General features: G+C 37.0%; 3 protein-coding genes across 5 annotated transcripts; 2 read left to right on the top strand and 1 right to left on the bottom strand.

Moving 5' to 3' along the window:
- The first annotated feature begins 677 nt into the window (after positions 1-677).
- LOC118735874 (DNA mismatch repair protein spellchecker 1) lies at positions 678-4,273 on the top strand. Its single transcript, XM_036465867.1, has 8 exons — positions 678-886; positions 942-991; positions 1,045-1,584; positions 1,640-1,914; positions 1,972-3,056; positions 3,246-3,478; positions 3,548-3,639; positions 3,695-4,273. The coding sequence occupies exons 1-8, from the start codon at positions 841-843 to the stop codon at positions 4,149-4,151; spliced, it is 2,778 nt and encodes a 925-aa protein (XP_036321760.1). The 5' UTR covers positions 678-840; the 3' UTR covers positions 4,152-4,273.
- A 1,516-nt stretch (positions 4,274-5,789) lies between these two features.
- LOC118735875 (polypeptide N-acetylgalactosaminyltransferase 35A) lies at positions 5,790-8,595 on the top strand. Its single transcript, XM_036465869.1, has one exon. The coding sequence runs from the start codon at positions 6,252-6,254 to the stop codon at positions 8,076-8,078; it is 1,827 nt and encodes a 608-aa protein (XP_036321762.1). The 5' UTR covers positions 5,790-6,251; the 3' UTR covers positions 8,079-8,595.
- Positions 8,596-10,160: 1,565 nt separating this feature from the next.
- Positions 10,161-13,051, bottom strand: LOC118735873 (ras-related protein Rab-14). 3 transcript variants are annotated; one of them, XM_036465865.1, is made up of 5 exons: positions 12,266-13,051; positions 12,096-12,209; positions 11,365-11,545; positions 11,097-11,279; positions 10,161-11,035 (listed from the first exon to the last, which is right to left on the bottom strand). In XM_036465865.1, the coding sequence occupies exons 1-5, from the start codon at positions 12,285-12,287 to the stop codon at positions 10,858-10,860; spliced, it is 678 nt and encodes a 225-aa protein (XP_036321758.1). In that variant the 5' UTR covers positions 12,288-13,051; the 3' UTR covers positions 10,161-10,857. The 3 variants fall into 3 exon arrangements, with proteins under 3 accessions (XP_036321758.1, XP_036321757.1, XP_036321759.1); XM_036465864.1 differs by having other exon boundaries at positions 12,286-13,050; XM_036465866.1 differs by having other exon boundaries at positions 12,512-13,050.
- Between the last annotated feature and the right edge of the window lie 422 nt (positions 13,052-13,473).

Here is a 13,473-nt window from a genome sequence, read left to right as displayed (position 1 = left end):
TTTTACTGGATATCGATCCCGTACTTGGTTCTCTGACTACTGAGAGGACAAAAAAGAGAGTAAATGCGGTTCTCTCTCTGTGAGAAGTTACCAGTTTTAGTCCGAGAATTTTTTGCTGGTAAATTCTGGTAAATGTGTCAAACGATCAGCTGTAGTGTGTTTGGCAACCAAAATGTAAACAAAAGAAAAGTGCACTCTGCTAATTCATGTTGAAAAGTATTTAATTACTTGTTTAAGTGGATTCTAATGAATTTGAAAGTATTTTTAGTTATTTACATGTGTGAGCTGACTGTGTTTACATACAAAATAAGCAAAAATTTACAACCAAAATTTGGAGGTTATGTTGAAGTTGACAGAAATTACCATTTTTTACTAGAAAGCGAATGTAAATTTGCAAAGAAGCAACACGGTGCCTCTGCTAAGGGAGCGGTACGAGAGAGACAAATATCAGTTTACGAACCTTGTATTAGTGAATCATGAGTACACATAAATAAATGTTTAAAAAAATGATTTATAATCTGTCCAATAATAACTGTGTTTTCTTGGGCAATGATCTGGATCCGGATAAAAAATTTGCACGCAAATGCAATAACAACGATATGATCCTGATAGATCCAAATGCTGGGTACCCTCCCTGCCATGGCATATAAGATTTTGTATATGGGTTAGTTTTCGTTGTGAATGTGTTGGAGTTTCTATCGATAGAAATCGCGTCTTGTAGGGCTTATTAACTTTCAGTAATTTGAATTGCACTACTGAAAAGAAGAAGCATTTGCGGGCGCGAGAAAACTTGGGTAAACTATCATTTTTAAAACAAGTACGTTTAAGCAGTTTATTTAAATGGAAGTAATAAACGCGAATAGGCAGGAGCCGCAACTTAACCTCGGTAAGCTTATCAAACTATTTGCTTAACTTTATGCATATCACGAATTGTTTCACAGATATCAACGCGCAGCGTAACTTCATAAAATACTATGCCAAATCAGAGGACGTAAGTTTTTCAATAAATAAAACTAATAAATATGCAAATATTATTATTTATAGAAACCCCCAACAACTGTGCGGTTCTTTGATCGCATTGATTTTTACACTGTGCATGGCACAGACGACTGCGAGTTGATTGCTAAACTGATCTACAAATCTACTGCATTTGTCCATAAACTCCTACCTGATGAATCGGACGCGCTCAGTTATGTTACTTTATCAAAAGCGAACTTTAATATGGCTGTTAGAGAGCTGCTTTTGGTCCGCAACTTCCGCGTGGAAGTTTATGTCCGCCCGGTTGGCGCTGCAGCAGCAAGCAATAACTGGGAACTTGAATATCGCGGATCACCAGGCAATTTAATACAGTTCGAGGAAATTTTGTTTGGAAATCGTGAAATACTTGTGAGCAACAACTTACTGTCGCTCCAGGTTCGTTTGGTTGACGGTAATCAGCGTCGTTTAGGCGTGGCCTTTGTGGAACAGAACGATTGCCAATTTCATGTTTTGGAGTTTATCGACAACGATTTCTTCACCGAGCTCGAAGCGATGGTGGTGCTATTAGGCCCAAAAGAATGCCTTTTGCCAGCAGCAGATGGAGAGGTATTATACATAAGTGTATAAATCTAAATCCATATAGTCCATATTCGTTTTGTAGTACATTGCAGTAAGGCAACTGCTGGAACGCAACAATGTAGGCGTAACTGTACCGAAACGCTCTGCAGCAACACCCGCCGATAAGAACGACTTGCTGCAGGATCTTAATCGCTTGATACGTTTTGCGAAGGGACAGCAGGAAGATGCTTTAACATTGCCGGAGATGCAACTCACCATGGCTATGGAAGCTTTGCGAGTTGCTATAAAATACTTAAATTTAACCAACGACGCCAGCAATTTGGGGCACTATGAAATTAAGCAACTTAACCTGAAGCGGTAACCTTTGCAGTTAAAATTAATGAAAGAGTTAAGTAAATCTTACGTGTTCTTTAGCTTTGTACACTTGGATTCAGCGGCTGTTGCTGCGCTCAACATTCTGCCCAAACCTGGCACCAATCCTAACTCTCCCGGCTACCACTGGCAGAGCATTCTTGGCGTACTCGACCACTGTCGCACTCCTCAAGGACATCGCCTTCTTGCCCAATGGATTAAGCAACCGCTACGTAGCATCGAAATTCTAAACGATCGGCATGACATTGTTCAGTGCTTATTAGAATCGCCAGGCACTCTAACCACACTACACGATGACTACTTAAAGCGCATTCCTGACGTGTTAATGCTGACGAAGCGTCTGCTACGTCAGAAGGCTAACATGCAGGACCTCTTTCGTGTGTATCAAGTTGTTTTGCGTACACCTCGTATAGTCAACACTTTACTTAGCCTTGAGCATGCCACTGTAAAAAATGTGCTCTGTGATGCAATGAAGAGTTATTTAGAGGACTTGTCGGGTTTTAAGCAGTTAGTTGAGCAAGTAGTCGATTTTGAAGCTATTGAAGCAGGCGACTACCTTGTGAAGGCTTCTTTTGATGAACAATTGCAAGACATGAAGAATCATATGTCGCGTGTGTTATCGAAAATGGAGCGCTTACAGCAGAAGGCTGCAGATGATTTGAATATGGAAAAGTCGCAAGTGCGTTTGGAAAATGTCGCAAAAATTGGGTACCATTTTCGAGTTACGCTGAAGGATGATTCAGAGTTGCGTAAAAATAAGAACTATAAGATTCTCGATGTGGTAAAGGGAGGCGTACGCTTCACCAACGAAAAACTAACTGAATATAGTGAGGAGTACGGTACTTTGTGTGATCAGTATGAGGAGCAGCAAAAATCAGTCGTGGAGGAAATTATAAAAGTGGCTATTGGTTATGCAGGACCACTTAGTTCCTTGAACAATGAGCTAGCGCAATTAGATTGTTTAGTCAGCTTTGCAATGGCGGCGTTGGCGGCGCCTACTCCATATATGCGTCCGAAAATGTTAAAAGAGGGTGCGGGTGTATTAGAGCTGAAGGACTTACGGCATCCTTGTCTAGAACTTCAGGAGCATGTTACGTTCATTGCCAACAACGTGGCTTTCGAGAAAGGTGAATTATATTGGGGGGCTATCACAGAATCCATCATGGTCCGATTTTTCCGCCACGTTCGTAGCTATTCGGATTTAGTCATAGCATTTTCGTTGATTCCACGAAATATCGGACTGCAATGGATTCTGTGATAGCCCTGATTACTTATTAAAATTGAATTTCTTTAAGTTGAAGTATATAAATTCGCAGATGCTTGCAACATGTTCATAATAACTGGACCAAATATGGGCGGAAAAAGTACTTATATACGATCGGTGGGCACTGCTGTGCTGATGGCTCACGTGGGTGCTTTTGTGCCCTGCAGCGAGGCTACAATAACGATGGTTGATTCCATATTGGGACGTGTTGGAGCCAGTGACAACATTGTGAAGGGATTGAGTACATTCATGGTCGAGATGATCGAGACCTCGGGCATTGTGCGCGTGAGTTTCTACACATACATATGAAAATAATTAGTAAAATCCCTAATTTTATTAATTTCGCTTCTGTAGACGGCGACCGAAAATTCGCTGGTTATTATAGACGAACTAGGTCGCGGCACGTCGACGTATGAGGGCTGCGGTATAGCTTGGTCAATTGCTGAGTATGATTTACATCATCTATTAAATTTTATTTATAATCCGCTTAATTTGTTACAGACATTTAGCCAAAGTAACAAAGTGTTTCACACTTTTCGCCACACATTTCCACGAAATCACGAATCTGGCTGAATCCGTAGATACGGTAAAAAATTGTCACATGGCTGCCGTCGCAAATGCAGAGAATTTTACGCTCCTATATCAAGTATGCCCTGGTATAATGGAAAAAAGTTTTGGAATACAAGTCGCACGTCTTGCTAATTTTCCTGAAGCTGTGGTGCATAATGCGCAACGCATTTATAGGGAGTTCGAGGATGAATATGCTGATAAGCAAAGTGAAGCAGATAAGGAATTGCTGGACAAAATCGATGCAGCTGTAGAGCGTTTGACAACTACGGGCAATGATGTTGATATCGATGAAGCGGAATTGAGTAAATTGGTTGCAACATTTGCAAAGGATATTAAACAGTTGGACAGCGAATATTTCCGCACTGTACTGTCAGTTGAAGGGAATTAGTGTTCCCAAAGTAAACCTTCGTCTAAATTTTTACTTGCATTTAAACATTTACGTATGTTAATTCAGTATTCCCCAACATTTTCTATATTTTGACTTAAATAAAACCTTTGCATAACTTACAACCAAGGTACATTGAACAGGTAGTATCAGTAGAGCAGCTGATTTGATTTATTTTCAAATTATTTGGTCTCGAAAATGTCAAATATTTTTAATTTTTTCTCACAAAAATTCTGAATTGTTAAAATCCATTTGCATGTGAAACCTTTTTCCATACAAAACAAGCGATTGAATAGCAGCTTTTGGAACGTTCGCCCAACTCAGCAGCACGACCGCTGATTACTGGGCCTTGCAAAGGATGGATCAATGCTTCGAGAAGCAAACAAATTTACTAGGAAAGAAAGTTGCATCAATTTTTATTTTTTCCAATATCAATTTTATTTTATTTTTTATAATTTTTTGTATTTCACATGGCACGCTTGGATTTAGAAGAAAAAATTCAGAACAGTTTTTGACACTTTCGATACCAGAAGCAACAACAAAATACACGCAAATGTTGTTTTTGCTCTACTGATACTACCTGTTTAATGTGCCTTGGTTTCGACTTAAAACATGTGTTTTCGTCCATGTAAAATCTGTCAAACGAAAACTAGTTTTCGCTGAAAACCACTTGAAAACTAACGTTCCACTCATTCCAATCGGTGTCCACTAGTTTTTTTTTCGATTATTTATCGAAGTGGAAGTCATATTTTATCATTTTTAATACGCCATTTCGGATTTATTGTTAATTGGCTGGCAAAAGTAAAATAAGAATGAAAGTAAGAGGTTACTAATGAAAAGAAAATGAGGGAAAAGCATTTTGGTTTTGTTTTTGTGTAGTAAAACTGTAATCAGAGGATGTAAGAAATGTCAACGAAAACACTAACAGCCGGTGTGAACAGCCTTCAGCCCACAATCTCAAAACACGTTTTCAAAGTGTTTTCGTTGTCGGTCAGAACATGGTATAATAGAGAATAATTTGTAATTTTTACACTTCTGTAATTATTTTCGGTCACTATTATACAGTCATGTCATGTGCCACTCTGCCATAGCACGGTTGTTGCTCCCTTTCGTACCACAGAAATTTTGTATACATCTCTGAATCAACAAATTTCATGCTCCTCATTATCAGCCCTGATCAGATTTTACCCCCCGGTAGTAGAATGTTCGATATTTAAGACAGTATCGATATCATGAATAGATTTAATTCATTGCATGTACAATCGATATGGCGATATATAGGGCTGAACGATATCGATATCGGAAAAATCGATGTTGAAAATCCTTCTTCCAAATGAATTGAATATTAGACCTGCCTATCAACTCACCTAATTGTGTTATTTCCATCTTGTATATTTACTGAGGATTAAAACGGCATGCCGGTTGACTCAAGCGGTTTGTCAAACTTAAGAGCTAAATACAGAGATTCAGCCTGCCAGAATGGATTCCTGCATTTATATGCCATTTTAGTATTTTAAAGCGTTTTGGGCAATAACTATTACCCTTAATAGAACTTTTTTGCTGTTTTTGTCAGAGTCTGTTTAAAGTTTTTTTTTTATAGATATTAGTGTAACCCTGTAGAAAATAAAATCAGGTGATCTCAGCTGTGGGGCAGTTCTGCAAAACATCTGATTCTTTTTTCACTTCTAAGTATGCACAATGACCCCAAACCCCCAAAAAAAAGGGCAAATATACATACATATCACGCATTTATTATTATAGGAAACTATTTCAAATTTTCAATATATGTTTGTACATAAAGCGTAAATATCGAAAGGTAAAATTTAAGAGAAAAGCGGATGTTAAGCTGGCAGCCCTGGGCTTTTTATAATTTAATTCACAATTGAGTAAACACCTGTCTACTATTGCGAATAATTTTTGTGATTAATAAACAAAAAAGAGTGGTTAATTGAATGGAGAAATGTTGAAATTTCTGTTTTGCATAAATTAACTACATCTGTCATATTGCAACAACAGCTCTGACTAATCAGTGCAGTGCAATTGAAGTCAATATAAAAATATTAAACATCCCACGTCGGCCAATGCTACCCGAATAATTGCAAAATGATGTTAAGAAGGTGTTGCCTGCGACGCTGCAGCACCAGTACAATTATCACCACGCTGGCTGCATCCTTGGCGCTTACCTACTATATCTACTACCAACACAACTCCATCGTGGAAGCTGGATGGAAGTTACCCAGTTGGAATGATTCACGCACACCGAATCCTAATTTCATGTGGGAGGCTCGAGTTAAAGAATGTTGTAAAGGGGGGCCGGAAAAAGGCGCTTTGCATGAAACTATAGAACCTTTGAAGATGTTAGGTGTACTACGCGATAAGAAAGATAAGTATATACGCGATATTGGATTTAAAAATCATGCTTTTAATGCGCTTATTTCAAACAACATTGGACCATATCGTGAGGTGCCTGATACACGGCATAAAATATGTTCCCAAGAACCCAACGATCCTAATGAAGATTTACCAACTATTTCAGTGATTATGTGCTTCTATAATGAACACAAGATGACACTAATACGTTCCATTAACTCTGTAATAAAACGTACGCCAGCGCATATGCTAAAAGAAATTATACTGGTTGATGATTTTAGTGACCTTCCCGAGTTAGAATTTCATTTGTTAAGCGATTTACATGCGCAACTTCATTACGATCGTCTGCATTATATGCGCAATGAAAAACGAGAAGGGCTGATACGTTCGCGTATAGCAGGCGCACATTCCGCGGAGGGCGATGTGCTGGTTTTCCTCGATTCGCACATCGAAGTTAACCAACAGTGGGCAGAACCGCTAGCGCGTGCAGTGAAGCAAGAAAATTCAACCATCGCCGTACCGGTGATGGATCTTATTAGCCCTGATACGTTTGAATACAGTCCTAGTCCCTTAGTGCGTGGTGGTTTTAATTGGGGCTTACACTACAAGTGGATCACATTGCCAAAAGGCACTTTGAAAAAAGATGAGGACTTCAAAGGCCCATTTAACACACCTACAATGGCGGGCGGTCTCTTTGCAGTAAATCGACAGTACTTCAAACATATTGGTGAATACGACGAAGGCATGGATATATGGGGCGGTGAGAATATCGAAATTTCCTTCCGCGTCTGGCAATGTCACGGCGCTATAAAGATATACCCCTGTTCGCGGGTTGGACATATCTTCCGCAAAAGACGTCCCTATTCCGCTCCCGATGGTAAGGATACGATGAAGCGCAACTCATTACGCGCAGCACACGTTTGGATGGACGAATACAAGGATTACTTCCTGAAGGAAACAAAATCCGGACGCGATTTGGACTACGGTGACATATCAACGCGTTTAGAACTACGTAAACGTTTGAAATGCCATGACTTCGCATGGTATATGAAAAATGTGTACCCCGAAATGCTGCTGCCTGGCCAAGAAAGCAAGAAATCTGCAGCGGCTGCTGGTGTTTATCAACCATGGCATTCACGAAAACGTAATTACCTTGCCGCATACATGATACGACTGACTGGCACTAATTTATGTGCGTCCGTTGTGGCGCCCAAAGTCAAGGGCTTCTTAAAGAAGGGTAGTCCCCTGATTTTGCAAGCTTGCATTCGCACTCGTAACCAAATATGGTATGAAACCGACAAGGCCGAGATCGTGCTGGACAAGTTGTTATGCCTCGAGTCATATGGCGACTCGCAGGTGCACATAAATAAGTGCCACGAAATGCTGGGCGATCAGCAATGGCGACATACTCGCACTGAGCATAGTCCCATCTACAATATGGCGGCAGGCACTTGTATGCGTGCGAAAGCAGCACAAATAGGTGCTGGCATCATATTGGATTTGTGCTCGAAAGACGATGCGAGTGCATGGGATATAGTGAAGGTAGAGGAGACATCGTGAGATGTGCGTTGGTGGAAAGGAAAATAATTGCGATAATGAAAAATGGACGCACAGGACGAAGTAAACGATATGTCAGCCGCCATTAGTTGTGCAATCCGGGAATGATAGACTGATCTTCACTGCAGCAATATACTCGTAGTTATTATGTATCCAAGTAGTTATTAGTTTAAACTAAGTGTATAAATTCGTATGCTTGCGAATATTTTCTACATTTTTAAGTTGTAAAATAGGCAACAAATTATTTTTTATATCAATTTACTTATATATAAACCAATATGGAAAATATTCATTTTAGTATGCAGCACATGCTCCGTATTCACTTGGTAGGTAATTATATTTACCAGTATTGACGAATGTAATTTGTACAATAACATCACTACTAGACGTGTCTAATATTCTTTATTCTTATATGTACGTACATTCATACATACTTATGTGTGTATTTAAGCTAAAAAGACATTTGTAGTTTTGTAATCACTTTAGTTTAAATAAAATTTTCAAAAGACGTCAATGCGTATTCCCGTGTCTTTGTAATTTTAGGAAAAATGCTCATTTTTTGTGTATTTAAGTATACCATTTTATTTCGTGTTGGTCTTTTACATATACATAGCATGTACTAAAAAATGGTTTTATCGATAGTATATAGCGTAAAATTATTTCGGTTCTTATTATACTAACGTGCACACACAAATATAGTTTAAACGATTCATCGTTTAAGTCCAGAATTTTTTCTTCCATGTGGTTGCGTTTCTCTCACAGAGAGAGACACATAACAACAACCACATGGAGGAAAAAGTTCAGACTAGAATGGTGAATCCGCATTTAAGGAAAAAAATTTTAATGCTTAGCGTGAAATTTGAGAAATTTTTTTAAAGCAAACTAAAGTTAAATATTGACTGCAAAGTTCCAGGACATACATACATACATACATACATACATACAAGTGAAGTTAAATAAAAGCTTGTAAAAAAGTAGTTAACCTCTGACTACATACATGTATATGTACATGTATTCGACTAAACATATCGCTAACTTAGAGTGAAAAGTCGCTAAGTCCAGTTTTCAAATTTTACAGGAGATAATAAAATCATTTCAAACTCATTTTCTTCAAGCACTTACGGCCAAATTCACAGTGCGTAGTTAACTTAGAATCGGCAGTTAACTACAGATTTTTGTACTCAAACACTGTGAATTTGGACCTTATTTTGCAACAATTTTAATTCAAAATTCGGTGTAATCTAAAGTAAAGCATCACCAAATCTAACAACAATGTTGATGATGAATAGAAGCGGTAAGAAATAAAACAGATCGTTTGATGTTTTTAGAAACAGATGCATTTTTTATTGTTCTTACTTCTTGCATCAAAACATAATTTTTTAGAAAACTTGAACTTGGCAACTTTTCACTCTACGCTAGCGATATGAATGTAGGTGTTTGTTAGCCGATACAAAATTTTTGCTTTAATTGCTTTCTGTTAACGCTCATTTAAGTTTTTATCACACCCTTACGTGCTTATTTGGGATACTGCTAACTATAAAAGCTTTCGCCGAAAGTTTTTTGTGGGGAAGCTTGAGCTGTAAACCAACTCCCACTCCCATATCCATCTCACACATGGAGGTAGTGAGCTGTTGGGCGGAACATGTGATTTTATAATAAGGTGGGGTCTAAATTCGGAGTTAAATGCTTGAGATTAATCCCAAGAAGATACATATGTACATATGCATGTACGTAGAAAAAATATGTGAACATACAATGGTGGCCACACAATTAGGGACACTTATGAAGGTTTAACATTGCATTTTCTACATGAAAAGTGTATGAAAATATTTTGCTGATAAGCAGTTTTATAATTAATGTATGCAGCCAAGCGAATATGAATATTTATGTAAGAATTAGCGATTTATTCAACACAAAATGTACATATCGCTCATTAGACGCAGGGTGTCATAATCCGATTAACTAAATTTTGTATTATGAACCTCTTGCAGCAAATGTGCGATATGTTTAGCCAAAAATCGCAATCGAGATATATTAGTCAGGGGGTATTTTAAATATATATAACCAATAAAAAAAAGCTTTGGCTGACAGCAGTTGTATCAATCTTTAATTTTTAATTATGAAATAAAATTATTTATTCGTGTTGTACTTTACCACAATTGTTTGTGTGCAATTATAAGTGTATTTTATAACTGAATTGGCTATTATTGTATTTAAATACCGTTACACCTGCACTAAATAGATATTTATTGTTTTTGTTTTATTGGACTACCTTACATTTATTGCATTCTCATTTTGTATTACGCACGTCTTTAACGCTTATGAAAATATTACATTAATAACCATTTACTGTTCTTATCGTGAATCAATCACAAAAGATAAAGAAAATCGCGTGAAAACATTTGAAATGCAGCTGGTTGGATCAACCCAGCATTTGAGAAGTCTCAACTAACTTTTGCTATGCATATTGTGAAGACAAGAAATCCTTCATACATATAGTATAATGCAAGAGCACTTCTCAGCACTACCATCTGTTTATAATTCGCTAAACATTGTTCGATTTTGCGTTTTCTAGTTCCTAAACGTATATATGTATGGATGTATCTCTTTAATAATTATCATTTAAATTGTATAATTTTTTTACTTAGATTTAATAGCAATTACTTGTTTTTACACATCATTTTGCTTTGTTATAGTTAAACTTAACTAAGTAGATAAATGAAAATATAATAATACATACACAAAAAGAGAAGAGAAATTTGTATGTGGAATTAATGCATATTTAACATGAGCATTGATCTTTTGTATTTGGTGCTTCGTTTGTTAGCGAAGTTCGTCCTGGTTGTGATGGTCGGTGTTGTACGCCCGATTCAGAAGCGTTCAAATCCAGACGTCCCTCCTGTATATTCTGATATATTTTACGCGCAGTTTCAAGAAATGCTTCTTCAACATTTTGACCACTGCAAATAAAGACATTGGTCGTAAAAAATCCAAATCAAATAATGTTTATTAAAACTTTACCTCATTGCACTAGCTTCCAAAAACATTAAACCGTTTTCATCAGCAAACTCTTTGGCCTCTTCATAGGTCACTTCGCGTGTACTTTCAAGATCTGATTTGTTGCCAATTAAAAAGATCACAGTATTGGGATTTGTGAGATTACGTGTATCAGTTAGCCAACTGCTGAGATGATTATAAGTAGATCTGCAAAAAGGAATATGACCAAAAATTTACAGAAGCTGTGTGTAAAAAAGCACAAAAATACTTTGAAATCTTTGTTCTTGCTTACCTTCTAGTAATATCGTAAACCATAAGCGCACCAGCCGCGCCACGATAGTATGAACGCGTCACGGCACGAAAACGCTCCTGACCCGCTGTGTCCCAGATTTGCAATTTGATTTTCTTATCATCGACCTCAATGATCCGTGTACCGAACTCCACACCAATCGTATGTGGGCAATTCGCCATGACTGTAAATAATTGTTATATGCATATAGTGCATGTGTATGCAAGGATGTATATTAGGGTGGGTAAATTTGTATGGGAGATTTTTTCGACTATAGGCATATAGCATAGGATTCTACGTCTAATTCTAAGCAAATTCTCCGATGAAATCATGGGCCTAAAATCAATTTGGAGTTTTTATGCATAAAAATAGTTTCTTTAAGAACTTTTTTATAAAATCCCCTCAGATGACAAAACAGTTTAAGCTTAAAAAATCTGCAAAAAATTATTTAAAAATCTTTTCAACGGAATCATAATAATGAGATTTTTGATTCTGTGTTTTAACTTTTTTCAAAGATTGGTTTAAGAAAAACTTGAATAACTGGGCCAAAGCTGTTCCGATTTAGACTTTCTAAGTAAAAGAAACCTATTTTCGCAATTTGGCAAACTCCAAATTGATTTTGGACCCATGGTTTCTTCGGCAAATTTGCTTAGTAATACATGTAGATCCTCCTATGCTATATGCTTGTACATACATATGTACATATGTTTTCCATGTACATATGTTCTACCTACATTTTTTCTCTGTGAACTGATGCAGCAGGCATGACTTGCCTACTCCCATATCACCGATAATTATATACTTAAAGATGTAATTATAGTTGTATGGTGCTGATGACATTTTTGGATCTGAAAAATAAGAAAAAAATTAAATGAAATCAAGTTGAAGGTTATTCCCAATTTACGAAGCAAATTATCTTCATACATGTCTCTAATAAGCAATCAATATCCTTGGCGAATTTCGCCAAAAGAGAGAACATATTTGGGCACAAGTAAAAATTTTAAACTTATTAAAGCTTGTAATTTTCTTCCAGGCGTGTAAATTTTTCTGATTGCGTTGTCAGCATTTCGTTTGTTGCACTATCACTGAAGTCGATTGTGTTGTTAGAACTTTAGTGACACCATTTATCCGTCCAGTTGGGTTGGCTTACCTTCCAATCAAATCAATTGCATATGTATGCGTGTATGTAAGCATTACTATAATAGGCGGCATACACAGTGCGTCTGCCTATTAGCGTGCTCATTTCATACCCGTGGTATGAAAGTAATGCCGGTTACTAAGCCACCGGCGGTTTGTTATCGGTTGTTATGATGAGGGAACGTGTGGTGGAAATGTTGGAATATGTAAAAAATAATGAAACAGCTCGTAGTAAATTACGCATGGGAAAAAAGGAATACGTAATTATAAATTTGGTTGTATATATAAAGGTATGTACATATGTAGATATTTTCCGTTGTTAGTGCAAAAAAAAAAAAAACTAAAATGTAGGCGGAAAAGACACCAAAAAAAGAGGCACAATCAAACGCTTGGAAATCAAGCGGAAAAAGTAATGTGACAAAGAATTACTGAGCGGCTACTTGTTTTTGCGTGTACGTAGGGGTTTCACAAGGGGTGTTGAGCGTCGTAAAATCTTAAGTCTTAAAAGTTCTATATGCAAAATAAAGGCGTGTTTGCATTGTTCAAACCAGAAAGATAAAACAAGGTAATAATAGTTACTAAGACTAAAACTTATAATAAAGTAAAGCTAAAACTCATAATAAAAAGTACAGACAATTAAAGCAATATAGAGGTTATACATATTAACATGAGATTTTTTATTCAGATAGCGAAACTCATAATTATAAAACGTAAATTTACTTTAACGAGTTGATTTTATTTAGACTACTGCGATTTGCCATTGGAATAGAATTACGAATAGCATTGACAAAGAATACTATCAAATCATTAATTCGAGCTGATTTAGGGAAAATGAGCTTGTTATATAGATAATCAGGCTCCTTGTACATAATAAGTCGCTAGAGAAAGATGCCGTTTCTTGTTTTCAGATAATCAGACATTTCACAGCCTAAAAAGCGCGATCGCCAACCAGAGATATGGGCCCGTAGTCATAGT

This window comes from Rhagoletis pomonella, unplaced genomic scaffold, assembly GCF_013731165.1.
Source record: "Rhagoletis pomonella isolate Grant_MI unplaced genomic scaffold, Rhpom_1.0 Rhpom_scaffold_00003, whole genome shotgun sequence".
NCBI classification, from domain to species: Eukaryota; Metazoa; Arthropoda; class Insecta; order Diptera; family Tephritidae; genus Rhagoletis; species Rhagoletis pomonella.
Note: the sequence above shows the minus strand (reverse complement) of the source record. Positions and strands in the feature narration are given on the sequence as shown.